Source organism: Egretta garzetta, unplaced genomic scaffold (assembly GCF_000687185.1).
Source record: "Egretta garzetta isolate BGI_Z169 unplaced genomic scaffold, ASM68718v1 scaffold287, whole genome shotgun sequence".
NCBI lineage: Eukaryota > Metazoa > Chordata > Aves > Pelecaniformes > Ardeidae > Egretta > Egretta garzetta.
In genome coordinates, this window is record NW_009260435.1 from 7,466,035 (window position 1) to 7,491,737 (window position 25,703).

The 25,703-nt window shown below is 38.1% G+C and overlaps 1 protein-coding gene across 2 annotated transcripts in view; it reads left to right on the forward strand.

The window, feature by feature from the left end:
- THSD4 (thrombospondin type 1 domain containing 4) overlaps positions 1-25,703 on the forward strand; it is a 304,440-nt gene that overhangs the window by 270,639 nt on the left and 8,098 nt on the right. For both annotated transcript variants that reach the window (XM_009643970.2, XM_009643971.2), the window contains 6 exons: positions 1,476-1,651; positions 5,460-5,556; positions 6,454-6,696; positions 12,338-12,467; positions 14,130-14,334; positions 16,803-16,976. In XM_009643970.2, coding sequence (XP_009642265.1) covers positions 1,476-1,651; positions 5,460-5,556; positions 6,454-6,696; positions 12,338-12,467; positions 14,130-14,334; positions 16,803-16,976 — 1,025 coding nt within the window. The remainder of the gene's footprint in view (positions 1-1,475; positions 1,652-5,459; positions 5,557-6,453; positions 6,697-12,337; positions 12,468-14,129; positions 14,335-16,802; positions 16,977-25,703) is intronic.

Genomic DNA, 25,703 nt, shown 5'->3' on the forward strand with positions numbered 1-25,703 from the left:
TCCTCACTCCACCCCACCAGCAAGCAGGCTGGGGGGCACAAGAAGCTGCTGGGACAGCTGACCCCTACTGACCCCAGGGCTATCCCACACCATATGATGTCATGCTCAGCACATAAAGCTGGGGGAAGAAGGGGGAAGAGGGGAACATTCGTAATGATGGTGGTTGTCTTCCCAAGTAACCATTACATGTGATGGAGCCCTGCTTTCCTGGAGATGGCTGAACACCTGCCTGTCCATGGGAAGTAGGGAATGAATGCCTTGTTTGGCTTTGCTTGCATGCACAGCTTTTGCTTTACCTGTTAAACTGTCTTTATCTCAGTTTTACTCTTCTGATTCTCTCTCTCATCCCATGGGGGGCAGTGAGCAAGTGGCTGTGTGGTGCCTAGTTGCTGGCTGTGGTTAAACCATGACATACAGCCAAGGATATTAGTAGATTTTGTTGTCCGGTTTAAGGTCTGTTTTTAAAAGCAAGTTATTCTGTAATAAAATTGAAAATCTTTGATAGAGCTTTTAGAGAAAGGGTTCTGTCTTTCCTGTGTACTTAAACAATGCCTGATGTGGTTTAGCTTCAAGATATTACTATATTTTAGAATATATTACTGTAATATTGCATAAAATTATGCACCTGTATGTGGCAGGAGTTCCTGATGTTAAGGGCTTAAAATCATAGTCACATAGACAGATGAAGGAAGTAGGAACAAGAAGGAACAGTGTTGCCTAGAAATCAGTGACTTGCCCGTGATGACAAAGGGAATGCACTGCACAACTGGATATTGAATCCATACTTCATCCTTCCCTGGCTAGTATCTGATTTGCAAAGTCACTTTTCCTTATGCAAGAGTTCCTGCTGGCATTTTCAGAGAGCTCGTCATTCCAAACAGTGCTGCAGATCAGGGCTCTGCAGATGTTCTGGCAAAAAAAATTGTGTTCTGAAAAGGAAATTGAGGGAGTAGCCAAATGGCTTCATGAAGAATAACTGGAATATTTGGCAACCCAGGATACTCATGCGTCCCTAAATTGTTTGGTGCTTCTGCATTGTATAATGTACTGATTTTCTTTATCTGCTTCTGTGTTTTGTTCTGTCTAAATCATGAAATAGTAAATTCAGTGGGAAGGAAGTGGAGGAAAAACACTGCCTCGGCATCCATGTGTGTTCTGTGCATGCTGCTGGCTGGCTGAGAGACACATGACAACCTATGAAAAACTGATGAAAAAGATTTCCAAGCTACCTTTGATTTGTATTTCTTTTGTTGCAACTTAAACATACCAAATGTTTGGACAAAATTTTCTAGGCTTGGGGGTTTTTTGCACAACTACTAATATAACTGTTCTTTTCAAACAGCCACACAGCTTTGTCCCATGGCATCAGAGAACACCTAACTGTAATGCACCTTTGGGGATTTGACTGAGCACCAGGATGTGAAGGTGATTTCCTCTGATCAAAGTCCTTGTGTTTCTGTCCCAATCCTCTATAGCATTGCGGAGTCGATCAGGACGGTCCATCATCAATGGAAACTGGGCAATTGATCGACCTGGGAGATATGAAGGTGGTGGGACAATGTTCACTTACAAACGCCCAAATGAAATCTCCAGCACTGCAGGAGAGTCGTTTTTAGCTGATGGTCCAACAAATGAAGTCCTTGATGTCTATGTAAGTTTCTTGTATTTAGATTAATCTTCCTGATGGAAAAAAATTGTTCAGTTCATTGTTAGCATGCAACACTAAAATTGCATTCAGTACCAATACTTTGTTTCTGTTTTGTTCCTTTAATTTTGAAACATTATTCTTGATATTTTACTATTGCTTACTATTGCTCCTGTCTTCCTCCAGATCATAGGAAATCTAAATAATGATGAAGCCTTTTTCTCTCAGACTTTACCAATCCAGTAAAACCAATTTTACTTGTTCAGTAAAACAATGATAAAGCATTCAAATGTCTGGTTGTTTTTTGGGGGTTTGGGTTTTTTTAACTAGATTTTCTCCAGGTACTTTCCTACTCAAGCAAAATTGGTGTAGTTTAATTTTGCAGTGAACTGAAGGAAATACCTAAATCAGACAAGGCCTCTCACAGAGTGATACAATCTCAGTTTTCTTTAAGAGAAACATAAGTCCAAAAAACTACAGAATGTGGGAATTGCAGCAGAGCAGTTTTAATACAAAGCTATGCTAGGAGACCATAGATAATAGCCATTTGAGAAAGGAAGAGGGAAAACAAATTGTGGCTAAGAGGGGAGAATCATATTGAAAAACCTCTTTACTTCAGATGGGACTTTTACTGTATCATATTGAAATAAAAAATTTAACTGGAATTGATTACAACTTATTCAAAGATAAATGGTGTGTTCTGAGATTATACACTTTCACATGGAAATATCCATTCATTGAAAAAACTAGATTAACTGGCAAATCGTTTGTTTCATCCAGTAATGGCTTTTTTGCCTTAAGTGCAATATGGGGTGGAAAAGTGAGTGTGCTGGGTTGTTTCATAGAAAAACAAATAGTAACTACCCTGATTAGTCAGCTGGGAAAAGTTAGATGTTGGCAAAGTTACTCCCCATCTGCTATGTGGTTTCTTAATAAAGCAGTGTAATGATTATGCAAATACAACTTCTTTCCGGATAATTTCTGATGGATTGCAATGCAAAACTGGCAAAACCCTGTGAGATTAAATGGTTGGGCTCCTCGATTCTGCAATGCAGAGTCCATGTTTTTAAAATACACATGGTATACTGTAGTTATAGGATACTGTGATCTGAGGTTTGGTCTTAAGTTTTTATTATCAGCTGATTGATGTCTAATACATAATAACCCAGAGAGAAAAGGATCAGGAAAACGATTAAAACAATATTTCCAAAGTAATACCATAAAGACCCCATAAACTTAAATTTATCATATTTTAATGTTTTAGTTTAGGCTTAGTCTCTTCTTTTTTTTTGCTTTTGCAATGAATATAAAAAAGCTGGCATGATGGGCATAGCTTTATCAGTTTTGCTCTGTGGCTGCTACTATGGATTGCCACATATAATTTGACTGGACTCTTATCTGAGATCTTTCTTTTAGGTATGAGGAATACTATAATTCATTATAAGCTGATAGTTTAGTGTCTTTTTCAATTTACTGTGGGAAGAGAAAATTGGCTAGTGCTAGATGAAAGAAAATCAATCATCAGTATGACACAGCCTCTCTTACGGGTTTGAAATTTGTAGCCGCGCAGATACAGATGTCTTTTTTCAGACTTAGTCTTGCAGTTCCTGAATCACGTAATTCTCTTTTCATCCATACTCATGATCTTTATGCTCTGTGTAGAAAAATGAAGAGATTTGCAGATGGGCACTCCAAATGGCTTTCTGTTCCTTTTTCCTGAGATCATGCTGTCTTTCTTCCACTCTAAAAATGTAGAGGAAGAAGCTCTCTATGTTACAGCAGGTTATAATTGGCAAGATAAAAAGAGATGCAAGTTTTGTCCAAGAGTGAAGAATGCATTGCTACACAGACTTAGGCCCACTAACTCAAAGGAAAATTATTGTATAATTTCAGGTATTTTCCTGCAAGAAAGCTGTGACAACATATTCATTGGGGCTTCATTAGTTAAGCTCTTTATAACATATGCCTGTCAGTTGTTTTGAGAAATGTGATGGAAAAACCATGGGAACCATTGGGAAGCTGTTCCTTAAGAAACCATCTTAAGAACAGGGTCCTGGTTCTGGAAAGTGGGGGGTACTCTTCTGCTGAAGTCAGCTTCACAGTGCTCAGTTCTCTCAGGACCAAACACAAAGAGGGTGTATTTTTTGGATAACAAAGTGATATGGGAAGGACCAACCCTTACAAAAAATATTACAGGCAATGCATTATTAGATGGTTCCGAAAAAGTGAATGGTCTCTGAGGGACAGAATTTAGAGGAACAGCTATTATATTTGGCAAGGAAAAAGTGATTTTGATACAAGGAAAAACAAAGGTCTGAATCCCTAGTTGGTGTTAATAGCTGTGATGAATTTAGTGAAACCTTGAAGCATAAGTGTGCTCTGCTGGGTCATAAAGCCATTGGCATAGCATGACTTTTTTTGGCCCGTGGTTTGTCAGAACCGGAGAGCTAGTGCAAACTCTAGTCTTTGTTTCATTTTGGTTTGTTTTTTTTAAAAAAGGTACTTCTAAGTTAAAGTGTTATCTGAGGCTTCTACCAGACCAAATCCCCACAAAGAGTTCAGGACTTTTAAAGCAGCAGTGTCAGTAGAAGCAACACTGAAGTAATCAAAGCTTAACTAGTGAAATTAGCAGCTGATGGCATCCCTGCATTTCCAGTGTGAGTATGCTCAGGCTCTCAGCAGCAGCAACGTAATACAAGCCAGCTGGGTATGGAGTGTGCTGCTAACAGTTTTAAAAAGCTTTCATAAAGTCATATCTTGCTCAGGTCTTATTATGCCTAACTGTTCAAACAAGCACATGAAAAGTGACACTAACTTTCAGAGGTGTGCTCAGGTCAGCTCACATGGACTTGTGCAGCAGCGTTCTGAAGCCGCTTGGCTTCATTTTCACATTTAAAGGGGAAAACCTTATGGTTTCTGCCTGTGTTTCATAAAGAACACTTTGATAGAGTTGTTGTGGCTGGCTGTAAAGCAGTGGGAGTCTGTCTGCACTTACATTACATCTTCATTCAGTTGAAAATTAACGGGGAAGGATGCAAGAGGGCTGCATGGGCACTCTTCAGCTGCTGTAACAAGTATGTGGGCCTTTGTAATCTGTTCACTTGATCTTTTTTGAGCAATGCTTATGGTGAGAGCGGCATAATGTTAGTAATTTTAGCTAGTTGATTGCTGAGTCTCCATTGAGTGGTGCAGAGGTAGCTGCACAGTGATGAAAGGAACAGTTTGATTTGTGAGATGGTATATGTGGAATAACACGTATGTGCTGTCTGCGTGTACTCTGTTCAAGTACAACTGATTAACCTTAAAAAAGGCAGTTGGCTAGATTTATAGGTTGAGGTCTGTGATATTTATTTTTTTCTGCTTTGTTTCTTCCTTGCTTATGTTTCCTCAGGCATCTGTCAAGCTCCTTCTATCTGAGAATGTTTTGGTGACCGTAGGACCATCTCTTCTGCTGCTGAGGCCTGGTGTGAGCCTCTGCTGCCCACGCTGGCAAGAGGCGAGGTTGTGGCTGGTGCAACCCACAGCTGCACCTTGGCCCCGAGCATGTCAGTGTTACATTTTTCAAAGAAGATTTAGAGAAACAGTTTCTCTGCCATCACAGGCTAGCTCAGTTAGCAAACATAGTAGCCTGTATTTTCTTATTTTTCCAGAAACAAATATATTTTTTTGCATTTTTTGGAGACAGTCATTAAGCATTGTTTCTATCCTGACCAATGACACGTAATGCTATGTAGCTGATCAGTTTGAGTACATATTTCAGTATTAGTAATATAATAAGTGGAAGAACTGAATATATGGCTGTTTTTCTTTTTAGATGATACATCAGCAGCCTAACCCAGGCATACATTATGAGTATATCATTCCAGGAGACAATGTCATTAGTCCTCAGTTGCTTGCTCACAGGAGGCCAGGTAAAATACCACTATTTCCTATTATTAAACACATTTTGTTACCCAATAAGCTAATGGAGAAACTTGTACCATTAATTCAGTGTTAAATGCTGCCATTGATGTGGGAAAGGCCCAGAACTTCACCCTACATGTTGAAAGAGAAGTCTGCATAGATTTGGTAACTTCAGTGAATTTATAATGACAGAGATTATTTATACTGTAGCAGGGTATCTGGTCCTATATTTCTACTTGCAGTAACAATTTTGTTGTTAAAATGTTAACCATGGCTTTGCATGAGCTGGAGTGTTGTAACCATGTCTCAGAAATGAAGTAGAACATGATTTTTCTCTTCAGAGTTTGAGATAATTTAAAACAACCCTTCACAGTTTCTCTTTCCTCTCCCAACTGGAGAGGATCAAACACAAAACTGTTGCCTTCCCAGGCTAGAATCTGGACAGCTCGTGCTCCTGACTGAACTGTGGATATGTGCTGTGTGTACTGGTACAAAGTGCTGAAGGATAGTAGAAAATCTGTGAGCAAATTTGGTCCTACTTTTAATGTTCATGACTTGCCTTGACAAAAGTGTGTTTGCAATCTGTTTGTAATGAGGGGAAGCTGTGCTGTGACATGGGGAGACCCAGAATACAGAGCATGGTACAAAAAAAAAAAAAAAAAAGCTTTGGGCGATTTTGACACTGATTCTTCAGTTTTTAAAGTATTTGCTGGCTGAGACTTGCTTATCTTAGTTTAAAACAACACAGTCTTTGCAGGACACTATTAGGAGGTCTCTGCATAGCAGAGTAAAGCTACTTTCATGTTTTATGTTGCTCCAGTTGTGATTATTAGTGGATGAAAACACAGACTGATATTTGCAAGTGAGGCTCATTATTTTACTTTTTTGTTATTGTCCATCATCAGGGGAGCCCTTGAACGGTCAGTTAGGAATGCCAGAAAGTACAAATCGTGAGGATGAGGATTTGCGTAGGGAGACAGATACTCTCACTGGACAATCAGCTGGAACTTTTCCAGTTATTCATCCAGGAAGATTTCCTTCTCATCAGCCAGAAAACCAGGTGCCTGCTGTGCAACCATCAAGACAAAATCGAGAACACAACTGGAAACAGATTGGAAAAACTGAGTGCACTACGACATGTGGGAAAGGTAAGAGTTTCATACATCGTGCACAGAAAGCAGATGACACACAGGAGGGTTCCAGCATGGGAGAGGGGAAGCATGGATGGAAGAAGTAGTGTGACTATTCAGCAGCTCTTGTATGCACAAAGTGTTGCTGGACCCGGTGTTTTCTGTTTTCTTACAAGCAAAAGACACAGCAGTACTATTATGTGTGCTTGTATTTAAATCAGTAGAAACAATAAAATTAAAAATATGAAATACAAAGCATTTAAATTAAAAGGGAGGCATTTGCCTCTGAAAGGAAATATTTCAGGACTTTATGGCAAGCTGCTCTCTCTCAGCACCCTTGATACACAGCTGCTTTCCTCAACATTCTTTGGCATACTTTATCCTTCAATTTGGCCTCTCCAGCTTTGTCAGATACACCCTCAGTGCTTTTTGTGTCTTGTCAACAGTTTTCTCATCTTTAAGGGAAGGTTTCACAGAGATTCCATTAGCCATATCTTTGCCTCATTGGATGTTGCTGGAACAGTAATAATGTGGCTTCAGAAAACTGACATTTTCATAGGGGAGAAGTGGGAAGGAAGAGGGATGGAAAGGGTCTGGTAATTAGTGAGCTTTTGGGATGTGATGGATACAGTACCTTGAGCTTGCCAGATTAACCTTTGCCATAAGACATTCACAGTGACCATGGATTCAATAATGCATTTCACAAGCGATTATTTGGAAGAATAAGTTTTTGTGCTCGTAAAAGTGAAATCTTCTGTTCCTTATATAGCCACCCATCACCATACCTAAAAAATTGCAGAGCTTTCAGATAAAGGTGTACCAGTGAGGGAACTCAGCTGACTGTCACCAGTTCGTATACATTGAGAACATTTGTTTCCTAATTAGTTTGAGAGGACACTTTGCAAATTTGGTCCAAGGCCAGATGAGTGTCCATGTTATAGCTACAGATAGAGCTCAAAAATACTAGCAATACTGATACCAGTCAAAATTGCTTCTCAGTACATTGAGAAAACTTTTTTCCTTGGAGAAATTACTGCAAAAGTTTTAGTGTTACAGGTACAGCCTATAAAATTCGGAACACTTTTGAAGTCAGCCTTTTTGTGGAGAAAAGGAGGGAATGTAAAGTAGAATTATTTTGGTTGGTATTTAAATACCTTTATTTAATAAATACCTGTGTCTTTAATACAAGTCATATGGGCAGAATCCTTAATTGCACCTGATTATTGTTTAGCAGCAATCAGTGAGTATCACCTGCACAGTGTCTGGATTATCATATATGTGGTGAATTTTAGTATCCAAATCAGGTCATTTATGATGCAGTTGCAGGAACACATCAGGGTAAACGTATTCTACCTTTACATCATTGAAGTCTTGGTTGTATTTCCTATGGACCTTATGGACATTTGAACATAGTTCTTGCGATTTCTTCAGAGATCTGGTTGCTCTTGGCAGTGGTATTAAAGAAATCTGAGTAAAATTATGATAGCAAAATTGTAGGAAAATAGAATTCAAAGGATATCTTTCAGCCTCCTCTACAGCTTAAATTTACTCCATGAAATTTAGCAAGAGAATTGTCAAAAATGAGTAGCTCTTTTCCTATTACTTGGAGAATGTGTTCTGATCAAGTTAAATTCAAGAGAAACTGGACCCTGACAGCAGGATCCTGACACTGTTAAGACTGCATGAACACTCTGTATGATCTTGGTGTGAGAAGCCTGTGTGAATCTCTGATGCCCCTAAGGCATTTCAGGTCAAACTAAGTTATATAGGCTGATAAAAAATAGAGGGAAAAAAACCCAGAAAGAAATCTTGTACTGTTTAAGGCTTTGTTTTCATTTTGTATGGTCCAGTGTAGGACACTCTGTTCTTTTTTTCTTTTTTCTATGTTTTCCTTTTTTCTGCTACTTTATTTTTTCATGCAGAAATGCAGATGATACATAGTCTTTTTTTTTTTTTTAAATGAACCTGTCAAAGCTAAATAATATTAGGAAATTTTATGTTTCCAGAAGAAAGAAAGAAAAATTATTTTTGTGCTACCTAAGGAAAAAGGAAGGTTAAATTAACAGTGTTGATGAAAAGCTGTGAGATTTCAAAGTACTTTTCAGTAAAACTTTGGCTTGGGAAAAAAAAAAAAGACTATTATAATTTTTTTAAAAAGTGAAAATGCTTCCCATGAGAACTGCCACCACCTCTTGTCCCAGATTCCCATTTAAGATGACTGAGCAAATAGATCTGCTAGAATTTAGACAGTGTGGAAACCACTACCGCATCCTGTCAGGGAAGTGAAGTACCACATCATCCCTCTCTGTTGTCCAGAGAGAAAAGGGTTGGTGCACTGCAAATTCCTGGAGTCCTGCAGCCACAGGAACTTCATCCAAATTTTGTCTGAAAGATCTTACAGGAAGGAGCACTTCCCTTCATCTTCTCTGAGCACAGCCTGTGCCTTAAAACTGTTATCTACACCTTGGAAATTACTTGGGATGTGTAAGTTGTTATCAGTCATGGAAGCATGTTTGTTACTTTTTAAAAGAAGAATTAGAAAGGAGGTTAAGAGTAGAAACTGCTGATTTTTTTTCCTCAGACTTCAGAAAATATGTTTTTCTGAAGTATTAGTGTAAGCTAGCTAGTAAGTGAGAAACAAAGCCTTACTTTTGGTAGAACTACATTCTTGAACAAATATAACTTCAGTGGGAACTGTAATTTTCTATCCTGAAATCGAAGTGTGCCAGCCAACAAGTTACCAGCAACTATGGCCACCCTTATTTTATTTAGTCATAATTTAGAATTACTACACATCTCTGGTGCAATATTTTTTTGAATACATGGCTGAATGTATTGATCTCCTTTCTTTCTATTTCTTGATCACAAGTATGTTACCTGTTCGTTGCATGACATAGGAAATTGATTTCAGTAAACTGATTTTCAGGATGTTTGAATTGTTAATTCCAAAATATGATAATACAATTTTAAAAATTATTTAGCAGTTACCATTAAATCTGCAAAGGTTTTGAGCTCCAGGAGGTAAAAAATGTGAAGCTAATTAACCACAGATCTTTTACAACGACTGCAGGTTCAAGTGGATAATTAGAAATGGAAAGCTGGAGAAAACTGATCCAGTGGTCTAAGACTTGTAGCATCAATAATCTTATGAATCAGTGTCACTGACAGTGCAGGCTTTAGTAAACCCACATTTGAGGTACAAATGCTTACAACCTAGCCCTTTTCTACACTGTTTTTAGACACAAATACCAACAAAGATGCAGCTGAGTTTTCTGTGCAAATTGCCTAGGTGTTCTAGGCAAGATGGGATGACATAGAGGCATGGCAGTTTGGTTTTTGTAAATGTGCAGACATACATTTTGATCTCAGGAAAAGAGAAGTCCATTTTACAGAAAGATGAAGCTATTGTATTGAGAACTTGCGCCCTGCTTCCTCCCATCTTGCCAGTAACATGGAAAAAACGGCACTTGTCTGTAATCTTTCTGAAGCTTGGTCTAGAGACACTGTTGTATAGGGTGCATTCCTGATTTAGTGGTAGATTTTCTAGGTAAATGTAGGTGTTTCAGACAAGCCATGTGAATGTGAGCAATATGAGCTCTGTTGAAAAAGTGCTTGCTTAAACCACCTGAATTTTGGGGTTTGTGTTCTCTATTTCTGCTTGCAAACACTGAGAATTAGGCATTTATGACTCTTCCTTCAGGCTGTACACGTATTTCCCTAAATTCTGAAGTATATTGTTAATATCAAGGTCAATCAGTAGAGTTATACTTGAAAAATACAGCCTTATTTAGGATGACCGTACATCATCCATGCATTTCAAAGGCAAAATGACAAACGAAATCTGAGAAGGCAAGCATTCCAGGAAAAGTTTGTGGGAAAAAGTGTCAACTGTGTATCTGCTTGTCTGGTTAAATAGCATTCCAACTTGTGTTTATTTCATTCTGTGGAGGAAAGTTAGGTCTAACCTAAGCAAAATGTTTCTTTTTCATTTCAGAGTTAATTCTCCTGTTCATGGTGTCTTTCTCTCTAATTCTGAATCACTGCACTAATAAGGCTTCAATACCAATAAATAATTAGTCATTTAGAGTTACTTGTAGGATAGCCTAAAACAACTAAAATCACCCAATTTTTAAGTCAGTGCTCCTAGCTACAAGTGGTTGAACTGGCAGTTGTGGGTTGTACCTTGACCACTTCTCTTTGGCTGAGCCCTGTTCTGTAGCCAAATGGCTCCTATTACTACGGAGGCACCCTGTGCCATTGCTGTACCGCAGTGAGAGGAGGGGTTGCTACCCCTTTACATGGTATGAACATGGCAGAGAGAGAATCAGCAGACTTTTGTACTACTTTCTAAAAAGAACTAAAAAGACAATTCTTCTAGTCTTCCTTTTGCTGATTGTGTGCTTTTAGGAGTTTCCTTTCACATCCTTTGCGAGATTCAACTCCAGGTAGGCCTTGCCTTTCCTAACCCCATCCCTGCAGATAGCATCTCTGTACCCCTCCGGGATCACCTGACCCTGCTTACACCTCTTGTACTTCCTTTTTATGTCTAAGTTTAGTTAGGAGCTCCTTGCTTATCCATGCAGGCCTCCTGCCACCTTTGCTTGATTTCCTACCTGTCAAGATGGACCTTTCTTGAGCTTGGAGGAGGTGATCGTTGAATATCAACCAACTCTCCTGGACCCCTCTTCTCTGATGGGCTTTATCCCATGGGATTCTTCCCAGAAGATCTCTGAAGAGGTTTGGGTCTGCTCTTCTGAAATTCAGGGTTGTGGTCCTGCTTTTTGCCCTGTTCCCTCCTCTTAGAATCTTGAGCTCTACCATTTCATGATCACTGCAGCCAAAGCTGCCCCTGATTTTCACATCCCTGACCTCTTCTTCCTTGTTTTTATGTATCAGGTCTAGCAGAGCACCTTTCCTGGTTGGCTACTCAATCACCTGCATCAAGAAACTTGTTAATGTATTCCAACTTTTAACTTACCAAATACAAGTAGGCATGTTAGCACCTTGCTCTTTGTCATCATTTTGGTAGTCAATTTGCAGTAGTAATAGAAGTAGAGTTCTGTCTTTTCTGCTTTAGCATAAAAATTATTTAAAGACAAAGCATTAAATATGGATAGTCATAATTTTTAGTGAGTCTGTAGTGTACAGTAATATTTAACCTGTAAACTTTATCTTAGGAATCTTTTCAAAAATCAGGTAAAGTGGATAATATTCTCATGTGTTTACTCACCATGTAATTCTAAAGTAAGGAGGCTCAGTCTCTCTCCCAAATCACAACAGAATGACTGCTAAATTTTTCCTCCTCTCAAGCATGTGTTGTGGCTGTGTAGCTATGTTTTTTTTTAAAATTGCCTCAATACTTAATGTTTGTACTCTCTGCACTATAAAGATCTTATGCAGACCAAGGAGCATATTTTCTCACCCCTTCCTACAATGACATGCTGTACTTTCTATATACTAAGGACTTCCCTTAATACTACAGTGTAAACAGTATAGCATTCAGCTCTCACACTTGGAAATTTTGGATAAAAATCTTAGTCTATATTTTCTGTTGTTAAGTTACACCTTTCCTTTCTGCGTCAGTGTTAGATGCTACTATTATGACTTATACTGTAGAGTTCTTTGCAATGCATCACCTAATTTTTCTTCTTCATTTCAGGGTCACAGTACCCAGTTTTCCACTGTGTCAACAGAATCACTCACGAGGAGGTATCTGAGAGTTACTGTGACAGCAGCACCAAGCCCGTTCCAGAAGAGGAGGCCTGCAACCTCTTCCCATGTCCAGCTTTGTAAGATATTACAGTTTAAGTCAAGTGAAATAAGCCAATGGCACTGAGGTTTTCCATGTGAAAGAGGCTATTTGAAGAGGAAACTAGTTTGAACTTCTAAATACAATGCACTTGTGTCATACAGTGTAGTGGCTATTTTTTCCTTCATTGTTGGTGGCCTTCTTCCCCTTCACAAGGGACCAATAGCATTCAGAGAAGACAAAAGGGAACTTGGCAACAAGCAAGTGTTGTAATTTCTCAAAATTTGTGTGATTGTTCAGGCATCACTATACTTGGTCTCTCTATGGGTACATTTTTTCAAGCAACAGGTTTCTGCACATACCTGCCTAAAGATGAGGTTCTGTAGGTTGTATCACTCCACAATGGATCAGTGTGCTGTAGTACCCACCTGTTCATTCCATGGTGGTATATTTAAAGATGAGATTAGGCTGATAGCGCTCACAACAGCCCCCTCATAAACATCACCTCTCTTTCCTGGAATTCAGTAGCTCTTCAACTCAAAAACTGGATTCTGAAGCGGTAGTCCTTGTTTCCAGCACACTAACACAACCAGCTCATGTGTGATTTGCTTCTGAAGACACTTGCCATCAGGAGACTGACTTACACTTGGCTAAGCAACTTCTTTTAAATAGTGGTGTGGGGGGGAAAAAGGTCAATTCAACCAGGGTATATACCAAGAAGAAAAAAGGGTTAAACCTACTTGCCATTCTAGCAACTTTATTTCAGTTCAGCAGCTGTATTTTCCATGTCTCTTGTGGTTACATTCTTCAATTCTCTTCTGAGCAGCAACTGGCCACTCCTTTATCCCACAGAAGTTTCTAATGGTGTAAGTGCTGTTGAGTGTTAGAGATGCCTGATAAGCAATTTCCTAGTGCCTATTAGATCCTCAGGAACTTCTGAAGCCATTTACTTGGAGATGTCTTCTCTCACCAAGCATTTTTCTCACCTTTTTCTTTTTAATAACTCATATTAATTCAGCTTCATTTGTTTACACAAGATAATATCAAGAATATAAACAAAGATATGTAAATATTTATTAAAAGAATACAAGGATTTCATGTGATCTCCACAAGAATTCTGAAATAAAATGTGTGAACAGTTCAGATACTTCCCTTATTTGTGTATGTCTTCATACTTGAAAAGAAAACTCAAAGGGGAAAATGACATGTTAATACAAAAGTGATTAAATAAATACAGTGAAATCTTGGAATGAGAACAATATATCTAGGGATTTTTTTCATCTCTAAAATTAAATGTATTTATTCATTGCTTATAATTTGCTATTTCTGTTTTACTAATGAATGAATGCCTGGATGCATTAAGTGATTTTTGTGGTATTGTCCTTTTTCAGAGACTTTGCTGCAGAAAAATTTTATGCAACACAAATTTTTGGGAAATGTCATTAGAGCAATAATATATATTGTAGATAGATTCTTTAAAAAAACAAACAGTCATTAGTGGCTTAATGAAAGCTTGTTATATGTCTTGAAACCGTGGATTGTACAATTTGTATGCATGCTTATTATTATCAGCAGAAGCTTAAGTGTTATTTTACAAGATTCTGTACCAGCATCAAAATCATGTCATTTGAGTTCTGTTAAGATTAGTGTTTGAGAAATCTTTACTGAAAAAAATGTCCACTTTTTTTTTTTTTCCCTTTAGCTGGGATATAGGGGAGTGGTCTGAGTGCAGTAAAACGTGTGGCCTTGGTATGCAGCATCGACAGATCTTGTGCCGGCAAATGTATGCCAATCGTACCTTGACAGTTCAGCAATACCGCTGTCATCACCTGGAGAAACCAGAGACAACCAGCACTTGCCAGCTGAAGATCTGCAGTGAATGGCAGATTAGGACAGAGTGGACTTCAGTAAGTATGACCGATTAACGTGGGGCATAAAACCTCAGGAAATAATAAGAATTTTCTTTCAGGTATCACTAATCAAATATGATATTTGTTTTTGTTTAAAACAGGGAAGTGGAATCTGAAAAGCCTTGTAAAAATGTGAATCTTGTTGCAGAAAACCCTGCTCAATTATGACCATTAAAGTTTATTGTTTGTAGCCAGAAAGAAGCTGAAAAAGAGTGATTGAATAGTACGAAACGCACAAATGTGTGTGTACAGAAGTACGCAAGTTCTCTGAGCAATGTTTTTTTTTTTAAATACTATATGAAGTAGTGTTGGGAGAGTCCTGATAGGTTTGGCTGAAGTGGCAAACTTACTGCTCTTTTTCATAGCATGTAGAGCTTAGTTCCATGAGTTATTACACCTTATGCATGTATTGAGGGTAGAGTCAGTACTTGCTGTTACTGTAGTTGGTTTGACGCTGTGCCAAGACTTTCAGATAAATGTGGACGGTACAATTTTGAGCTTTAATTTCTGTGTTGCTTGCAAAAGGTTTGGCCAACCTGACAACCATCCTAGGTACTTTCATAGCCATTGTGTTAAAGAGAAAATATCCTGGTGTTTTAGGTGTAGTGATAAACAAATCTTTTCCAGTTAGCCATGAAACAAAGCAAAAAAAATTTGGACTTGCTGAATTATGTGGGTGGATAGACTGAAGAATTCCAGCTTAAACACTGAACTTAAACCTTGTTTTTCCTTTCTACTGAAGTGCTTCCTTGCTCCTAATTCCCCCAGCTGGGGCTGTAATGCATGTTGCAGAGCGGAGTGTGTTGTCCATGGGCTAGCTGCACTGGCAGGAGCAGCACAGCTTTCCATCCACACGGTCACAGCAGGCTAAGAGTCGTGCAGCAGACTTCGTGTGCCTTTACAGTGGGTCTTCCCCTGTAGTAAAGGCTGTGCAAGTTAACTCCCTCAGTTGCTGCATTTCTGAGGCTGGTGGTGGCACAGTTAGCTTCCTAGTTGTGAAGAATCTGTGATATGTTGATCTATTTCTGATGAAAAAATTAGAAATGCCTAGACAGATGAATGTAAAGATATGTTGGTTTGTTAATTCATTATTCATGATGAATTAAAATCCATCTGGAGTTAAAGGACAGCAAAATTGATATTAAAGTTTTGACTATTGTGTTGATGATGAGAAGGGAGAGCTGGTTTTGTGTGTTGTTGCATTTTGAGAAGTATTTCAGTGTACAAAGCCTTTAGATGTTTACTGCATATGGTGAATCAAGCTAAACACATGCTTTAGAAACTATAGCTGGTTGAATATAAGTGTAATTCCAATAAAAGTCTGTGCTTAATATCCTCTTGGAAGTAAAATTAAAGTTCTTGGCACATCAAAGATCCATCAATAAAGAAAGGAGCAATTGAGTTTGCAAACTGGTTTCAGTAGAACATTTATTTGTGTTTGTGCTTGCTGAAGTATGGCCAGGTTTTCACTTTGGAGACAGGTCTGTGATCTTAAAAGTAAGCTCATCATAAGATTGTAAAGTGCTTACCATTTTTTCTGACATACAAATGTCAAAAACTTTGATCTAAATCTGATTAGAAAAAGTGTCATTGTGGTAATTTCAAGTTTGGAGTCAGCAGACTAGACTCCAAAATTAACTCTGGACAAATCACCCCATTTAGGACATAAGGAATGGGGTATTTCTTTTTATTAGTATTTTGCTGTTTAATGACCTCACACATCTAGCCTGGGTTTGGGGCAGTGTTCTAGAGTGAACAGTTGAAGAAACAGCTGCAGTCTGAAGATGAAGTCTGTAAGGTATCTTGCTGTAGGGAATATATTCTACATTATAAATAACTCTGACATGTAAATATAGTAGACATGATTAAGCATTTGAAAGCAAGAAAAAAACAATGAGGCTGCCTTTGGAAGCTGTTTTAGGTACCCTTGTATGCAGGTAGTTTTTAATCTTCAAATTCTCAGAGATTTTCCCCTTTAATTCTAGAGTGTTTACAGGATTCATCAAAACATTTCATGCATACAAAGCAGAAAATTATGTTCCCATCTGGCTTCATCATCTGAATGCTTCACATCATCAAGCAGAGATATCAATAGCTGTCAGTGCTCTCTAAGGTTGAAGAAAAGAGAGCAGGAGAAGGCAGCCTTTACTTGTAAGAAGGATTCAGGAGTTGTGTTTCTTTGCATTTCTCTTGCTCCGTATCTGCTCATAGGTCAAGATCAGAATTATGCAGAATATGCCAGCCTACTATTCAAATGCCAGCAGTTCTTTTTGATAAGGTGCAGCGTGGCCCATTGAAGATAGGGTTTAATTTTATGTTTTCCAGGTATGGCTGCATAGTATATTGTAGAATACTACAGACTATGATTTAAAACTACTGATGCATTTTTATTGCCTATTCCTAGCATTCTAGAGTATTTCTATATTCTTGCATAAAGTCCTGATGCAACCTCCCTTTTGTTACAGTGTTCAGTGCCTTGTGGAGTGGGGCAGAGGACCCGAGATGTGAAATGTGTCAGCAACCTTGGAGACATTGTTGATGATGAGGAATGTAACATGAAGCTGCGGCCAAATGATATCGAGAACTGCGACATGGGTCCCTGTGCTAAGAGCTGGTTCCTTACAGAGTGGAGTGACAGGGTAAGGCTTCTTGTTATCTTTGTTCTGCCCAATCTTCTAAAGCAACTTACGTGCATCAGAATTAAAAACTATGTATCTGTACAGCCGTAAAAGGAGTGATCTTATTTTCCATGTTTATCCTTGATCTGTTAAACAAGCAAGACCAAACAAAAAAAAATAATGATCCCAAGGCTGTCTTGAGCTTGTGTTAGGTACAAGAATGCATAGAAAGGGCAAGTGTGTGGGTACATGGCCAAACATCTGGATTTAGAATTGGCTCTGTGTCTGAACTTCCCAAATTACTGAGTGTGCTGAGATTTATTATTCTGCTTTGCTTAGCCCTGAGTCTCAAGATTCAGACTCTAAAAGTTTCCCTACTGTTTTTTTTTGAGGGATGAATGTTTGAGGCCTGATGTCTGGGTTTAAGTTCAAGCCATAAAACAATTATCCTATAGCTGTGAAAAGAGGGGAACAACTTCACAAACTCAGGCAAGGTTGATTCAGGCTTTTGTATTTTGTGAACATGGATGTATTTTTTTGTTTCAATGAGTCAGATTCTCTGCATGAAAGCAATAAAAACAGTGTTGGTTTACCTTGTTTCATGATTGGGCTCAGAGTTGTTGTTCAGTACTGGTATTTATATGCTTTCATTAAAAGGGTTACAAGCACAGGCTAAAAAAAGCCTGGTATTTTGGTCCCTCTTGTGGATGCTTGCATGTCAACTTCATCTGTAGACAAGTCGAACCTTCAGTTTTTAAATCCTGATTGCATCTCCCTTTGACTGGTTGTTTTGGCAGGCAAATAACATAAGTTATTGTTGAAGCTGTAAAATTACATTCATAACTTCACAGATTCATTAATTAGATCATTTTGTCATAGTACCTCTGAAAGCTAGGAATAACTGGCTCATAGTTTATGCATTAATTTGGACACTCAGAAGATTTTCCACATGTTTTAGATGCAGAGAAGGAGGAGGAACTTCACAAGTAGGAGAGGTACCTGGTATGTGTCACATTTTAAAAATGCTGATCAGACTCTTGCTGCAATTAAAGGCCTGCAAAATTTTCAGCCTCCAGACACCTCAAATAGATTTTATAAAGAAAAAATATTATACACTAATAAATCTTTGTTGTTGTCATTTGAACTTTTTTTCCCAGTTGTTATTCACTCAGTGTATGCTCTTGCATAGCATGGACAGAAAGTTACCAGGTAAAATACTAGTGCAAATGGCAAAATTTTTGCTATAAGAGAAATAGCAGTGCCTTTTTTTTTTTTTTTTAGCTTGTAGAACTGTTCTTTGTACAGTGCTATTAAAGTGATATTTTATAAGTAAGAGAGAAAAATGCATTCTACCCTCAAAGACTTCTTTCTTGAAAAAGCTGCCCCAGCTACTATCAGCTGGTGCGGTTCCACCACATAAAGCACATACATTCCAGTATAGACTCTAGCATCAATGTTTTCTTCATTATTCGACATTGATATTTTGTCACCTGCAGAATTAAAAGTATTTTTTGTACCTGAAGGTTATGACTGTAGAATGTTATTATGCTTTTTTATATGTATTAAATGAGACATAAAAGTGAAGCAGGTAATGTGGAAAATGTTGGAGTTTTTTCTTACCACAAACATTTTAGGGTCAGAGAGTAACAAATGGATTTTGTTAACTTCTCAGCTTATGTAAGTGTGCAAATTAATTTCTTCCAAATGCTTGCTACCGTAGTTGGCATTATTCACCATCACTTCTGCCAGCAGTGGGTTTGGAGTTTGATTCACGAAGAGAATGGAAGGAACAGCTTATTTCAGGAAAAAAGTAGATTCGGGCTAGAATGTGCAGAATCTTCTAAGGTTCACACATACCTTGTAACTCAGATCTTCAGGGATGCTTAGTGGCAGTGATTCCAGTGGAAGTCAGTGGAATATAGGAGTAGCCAATAGCTATGCAAAGTCAGGCCTTTGGCCATTAGCTTTCATACTGTGCTGGGTTTTAGGATCAGAAGTCTCTCTTTCTTTGTAAAGTAGTGTGTTTCTATTGAAACACAAGAGGAGAATTCTGTCATGGAATGGAAATGGGTATTCCCAGGTGTGTGGACTTTGCACGTGTAATTTCCCCAAACAGTTCTTTAAAAAGTACTTTAAGCCAAGCCACACTTCAGCAATAAGCATAGATCAGCGATGGGCAGCCACAAATGGTTCAGATAAGCAGCCAAAAGTTCAAATGCTTAAAGAAAGCTTGTTCAAACCTCTTGAGTCGGCAAAACTGTGGTGGAAATCTCACAAGAACAGACCTTCTTTGTGAGATTTATTACATGCCTACTTCAAGTCCCAGCTGGAAATACCACAGAACAGTCTTCCCCATTGTATTTTGACATTTCAGCCATGGCTAGAAATAAGAGGTAAAAGAACTTATCATAACTTTTGAGAACATTGGAACTTTGAAATGGTTGAGTTCAAACTTGGTTACAGCTGTAAGAGAAGGCCTGGCCTGTGCTGTTGCACACGCAGCAAGTAGAGATTTCCAGAGGCCTGTCAGAGTTTGGTTAGGCACATGCTTTCTCTTTCAGCAAGGGATGTATCAAACTTCCATGTCCGGATTTATGTGATTCATGAAGCATTACAATATAGCCTTGGTTAATTAGCGAAACATCAAGAAAAAGCACAGTAACATAAAAATTACAATTGTCCCTGCTGCCAACAGATGTTAAGTTTCAGAATTTGATAACTGATATATATTTGTGAACAATTTGACAAGGGTATTCTTCAACACAGGGAGAGAGAGAGATGTTACATCTGAGTTTTAAGAAAAGGACAGGATCTAATTTAGGATTGGTGGAAAGATTTGGGATTTTCTTGTTTTACTGAAATGTTGCAAAGTTTTAATTGATGCAAAATCATGTTAGTTGCCTTAATTTCCATTAATAATTTCTGTGGTTCTGAATTGGAACATTATTTCAGTAAATTTCCCTAAATGTAACTTCTGCAATACAACATATGTGCACTTAACCTACAGAGTACATACAGAGTTGTATGTAGTTGTGTCTGCTTCCCAGGCTGGGCTGTATGTAGCTTTACTCCGTAGATAACACTTGGCTGCCTTCTCACCATGTGCTCCTGTCGTCTTCTCCCACAACATGTATTTATGTATTTTATGGCCCACCTGTTTCCCTCTGTGGCATTGACCTTGGATTCAGTTTCTGCACATATTGATTCTTCGTACACATAATTAATCCTAAGTAATTAAAAAACCCTCCGTGATCCTAAAACAATATAGTTCTTGATTTATTTTGATAAACAGGTATTAGAGTCCATTGTATGTATGTTATACACATACTTCTAACTGCAAAGCTTATGAGTTGTGTGGCTGCTGTGTGCACACTGGTGGAATGTGTGAAGGAAGGAAGGAAGAAAGCAATTCATTCTTAAGAAACAAACCCTTATTTTCTGAAAAGTATATGCTCTGTTACTTGTCTTTGAAGTAGATCTGAACACCATACTCTGATATCCCCCAGTCTCAATCTTGAGAGAAGCAGAAATTTTTACTCACTTAACCCCTTTTGATTATAGAGACTCAGGGCAAACTTTTGTGATATTTTTAAATGGGTTTGTAGAAAGTTGGCTTCCTGTCTCATAGTTCTTTTAAGATGTCGTACTGTGTTAAAACGGCAGAGTTCCACCAAACTGCATCCATTAATCAGTAGAGTAAAGCTGGTGAACCTTACTGAACTTAGCAACAAAATTGGATTGATGGGAGCAGATGAGATTCTTGCAAACATTTCACATGACTGATTCTTTGACAGCTCTAATTGCTGGAAAGTTTACTTCTCCTGTGGGTCAGAAGCGGGAAACTGCATTCTCCTGATTTACAGCAATGGGAGACCCTCCAGTGTTTCCTTCCAGCTAAGTGGAGCATTCCCCTCTTACATTTTTGTTTATTCCTCATTGCCATCTCCTCTGTTCATTTGTTTCTCATTTTATGTTTAGAGCATACTTAGAAAAGAAGCCAAAATACAAACAATTCTTAGATGTTAATGAGATTCTGAGGCCAAAATAAAATCTTGGGAAGAAAGAAAAAATGCTGCACATCAGGGAACAAAATCAAAACAGATCAAATGCGTGCTCTGGATTTCACTCTTCATTAAAAGGAGTAACAGCGATGCTTCTTTAATATCTTCCATTAGAGAACTGTAGTATGCTTCGTAAAAATCAACACTTTATTCCTCACAATCCTAAAACATTATCTAACAGGTACAAGTGGGTTTGTTGATCAATCAAGCGTGGAACCACCAATGAATATTGTAGCTCACACTCTTTTTTCACTGTTTTCTATTTAAATCTGGATAGCTCACGTAAAGTCTGGATCCTGGAAAAAAACAAAGCAAAAAAAGACCACCATGGAGCTTGTGCAGGTGTTTCATTATTTTTGATTATCACTGTTTATTTGTTATTAGTATAAAATGAAAACAAGATAAAATACCCCTTTCCATTGATTTCATGTGGGAATCATATGGAAATAGAAGTCTTATGTTCTTCATGTATAAATACGTATCTGACTTCATGATTTGCAATGAAACATATAGCCAGGAGAGTTTTGAAGGAGACCTTGATAGAAGGGTGGCCAAGACCTGCAGAGATTTCTTTTTTTCTTTTCCAGAGCTGATCTTTGCTACAATTCAGCTGCTTTAGATGAAAATCGGCATATAAAAGTCTGCATGGCAGGGAGGAGCCTTACCAGATAGGGCCCACGCTATCCTAGTTAGGTCAGCAGGACAGGCTCATAGGTGGCAGGCAGGGGCAAACGAGAATCCAGATTATCAGCTGGCAAGATCGTGGTGATGAGGCAGGTCCAAGGTCAAGCTGGGAAATCAATCCACAGCTCAGGTCCAGTGGCAGTAACCAGGGTTGGACACAGCCTGGGACAGCTCCATGGTAATGACGGAGGGTCAAGGTCAAGCTGGGATGTGAGTCCAGGGGTGAGGGATCAATGAGACCCATGCCCAGGCTGTGGCACATGTCTGATAAAGCTCAGGCAGGAACTGATTGACCAGTGCTGAGCTTAAATGGAGACCCTGGGCCACGGGCAGGAATGTGGGTCAGGGCCAGTAAGGTACACTCAGGCTCTGAGAAGTCCTTACAGCTCTCAGGGCAAGTGATATTTATTGTATGAGCCAGAGTAGTGAAGAAGTCTGTCCCCTAATGTTCATTACTTCAGAGAGCATTAGTAATATCTAACTACTAACAGTGTCACCAACTACATACAAAGAAAGTAACAGTGCGTATGTAGAAGCAATCATGATCCAGCTGAAGCGTCCAAAAATTCTAAGACCATATTTCAAAACTTTTGTTACCTTGGAAGGATACCATGGATCTGCTAGGCTCAGTACAGGGACGGTTTGACTTCTGATCCAGCACGTACTGTGTGCATAGATGCACTCTAAAGGGAAATAATTTAAATACAGATAACAGAAAGTGTTTTGGCAATACATAAGGATATTTCTGACTACCTCCCTCTTTTTTTTTTTTTCCTACTTTTTAGTTTTTTTAAGAAATCAAGGCTGCTCTCAACAGTTTTATGTCCTTTGAAAATCTTCCCCCAGTCTTGGAACTGCGGCAGAAGTCAGCTTCTCAAGTACAATTCTTAGTTTATTATTGGGAAAACAAAGGTTACATAATCCTTCTAAAATCCCTTCTGAAAGGTATTTTCTCCAAGTAGGTCAAATAATGTTAAAGAGTTTCATAAATGTATTTCAAACATAGACCTTCATTTTTATTTTTTGCAGTAGTGTAACATCGGGAGGATGTTTCATAAAAAAACTTTACTGTCTTGTGGGGAATAATTAAGATGATCCAAGTTAAAGTGTGGAAGACAGAAATCCTGCACAAATGGGGATGTTTACAGTAACTCAATTGGTTGTTATTTAAAGGTTTCATTAAGACTAGCAAGGATGCTGAGACCTGGGTGAAAGGGCTCTGGTAGATTTCCCACTTCCTCTTTCTTGGGGTCTGTCACCGCAGCCGAGGGTAATGAGCAGGGCTGGCACAGCAGTGCAAGGGAACTGGCACTGTTAAAGGGGTTTTCTGCTCTACCATGCCCTGCGGCTGTGATAAAAATTCAGAATTCCACTTGCTGGCTTCCAAGTTTGCAGGAACTAGCCTTATTTTTCTGGACTGCTGTTACATTTGTTTCCTGACAACTATCAGAGCACTGGATTGGGAGGGGTGTGTGTGCTTATTTTTAGTTTTTAATAGGAATGGAAAGCTTCTGAAACTGAACTCGTGAGGGAAGGACCTCAGGAAGAGGAGAAATGGCAGACTCCTTAAAACTAGGGAGGGTGTTCCACCGACTAAGGTTTCTGAGGAATTTCTGCCAATTAAAACACGACAGTGAAACAAAATATCTTTAATAATAGGACCAGAACAGAGAAGTGGCAGCTTGTGAAAGTTCCTCATGTCATACAATGTTAGGCTGTGGCAGTTACTATGTATTAATGCAACAAATCAATGGCACAAAATTGAAGGTAGTGGGTGTGTCAACTGTGAAAACCAAAGGGAGAGGATTCATTATCCAAACACTCCCTACTCACTGCCTTGGGCTTTGGAAATCATGGCTTTCACAGGGAAGGTTTTTACTGAAAGGAAGAAAAACCATGAAAACCCAAATACTTAATGCAGAAACATTCAGGTTTAAGTTTGCTTTCTAAATCCTTTGAGGGTAGTTAATCTGTAGTAAAATCTTGCAGCAGAGGGTGGGACAACCCTATACCTTCCCATTTGGTATTTCCTTTGTTATTTGATATGTAAGCCTAGTTCATGCATAATCATTTAAAACATAAGACTATGGAGATTTTCTGGATGACTTTGTAGACTAAACTGGTTCCCAGCTCTGGTTTGCAAAGCAGAAAAGCAAATTAGATTGTCAAATGAAAATTACTTAGAAATAAGAAAAGTATTTGCAGAGTATGTGCATAGTTCTCTATGCATAATATAATTGAGCATACATGCCGAGGATAAAATATGAACAGCCACAAAATTTATTTCTGTACAGTGGGTTTGAAAATGAGCCATTTTATGGGGCTCAGTTAAACAGTCAGTTTACCTGGGAGTGGACTGTTTGAAATGGGTTTAGTTGAGCTTTAGTTTACATAAACAAGAAAATGTTCACTACTAGCACAATTTACATCATTCTTGTATTTTCAAGATTTTGCCAGTTTACTTTGAAAAGACCTCCTTAGCCATCAAATCTGGTTTGCTGAGGAGGTAAGTATATTTTACATATCTGTGTGAAAGTGGAAAATTTTGTTGTGTACCACCAACAAAAAAAGATTCGTTATGTTACTTTAAGGCATCATTTAAGAGAAGCTTAATTAATCAATCTTGCAGATGGAGGAATAAACCATTCCAAACTATGAGCAATTGTTTCATATTCATGTGGAGTACATAAGCATCTCTTTGAATTCTGAATTTCTAGTTATTCCAAAATTGTATTTTGTTAAAAAATAAATGACCTGTACAAAGGTGAATAATTTTTTTAGTTTTCTAGGGATTCCATTTCAGTAAAGTTTTGCCCTTGAACATCTTGTGAAATAAACAAACTTGCTGATAGGAAAAATGTTTTTCTATACTGTATCTGTGGAATAAATGTGATGTGAGTATGTTTCACACAGATAACTGGTATTCTTCAGTGTGAGTGAGTAAAGAGTAGTTTACAACCAACTGTACATTCAGTCAGCAGTCTCTTTCTTGAGAAGATAAATGACTGTATTGGTCAATCCCGTTACTAATAGTGGTGCTGTCATGGCATCTGCTATTTCATGGTTGAACTACTGGATGTGAACCCTTATATTATTACCAGTGGGAGCCAGCCAAATCAACCTAGTGGTCAACTCTGTGTCTCGTTACCAGTTCTTTGAATCATTCTTACTTTTATTCAATAAAAATCTAAAAAACCCATTCCAGTACAGAGTTACATTCATTCACAAGGAATGTACTATTCGTTGTGGAAGTAATACACAGTTTCTCCTAACTAATTACATTGTATGTTAAAAATAAAATCTGAAATGTCAATCAAATGCATCTTTTTCTCCCATATACTACATACTTACTTGTGGTTTTCTTTGCATGTGTAATATAATTGCTTGGGATTGTTTAAATTCAATTATATACAGACCTTTCAGCAAGCTACACATGGGTTTTTCTTTATTTTAACGGTCTAGACATGAAATGCCAAATGTATTTTAAAAGAAAAAGAAAGGGAAGATTAAGAAAGAATTAAGCAACAAAAAACCAGTGTAACACAAGAATTTATTATTTCCCTGGCATGCTTCTGTTTTTTAAATGTAAATAGTTTGATGCTGCTCAGAGCAGTGGAATATCGGAGACTTTCCACTGAAGCAGATGAATGACCAAACTGTAAGGGCATAAATGGAATTTATCCTGTATGATTTATGGATGACATGCATACTGTCTTCAAATATGTAACAGGAGAATCTGCATATCACTATTTATTAAGAGTTTTCAGAATTTGTCAGTGAAAAGTTGAGAATGGTGAAGGTTAGTTACTGGGAAGTCATATCATTAGAAAGCAACATTGAATTTATATAAAATTCTACGGCCACCTCTTCTGCTAAAACTAATTAACAACTTACAATTAAAACACATTGGGCAATAATTAGTGGTAGTTACAGTTACTTGCTGAGGAGTTACCTGAACCTTTTGAAACTACCTGTCAAAAAAATCTTGTATTTTTCTACTTTA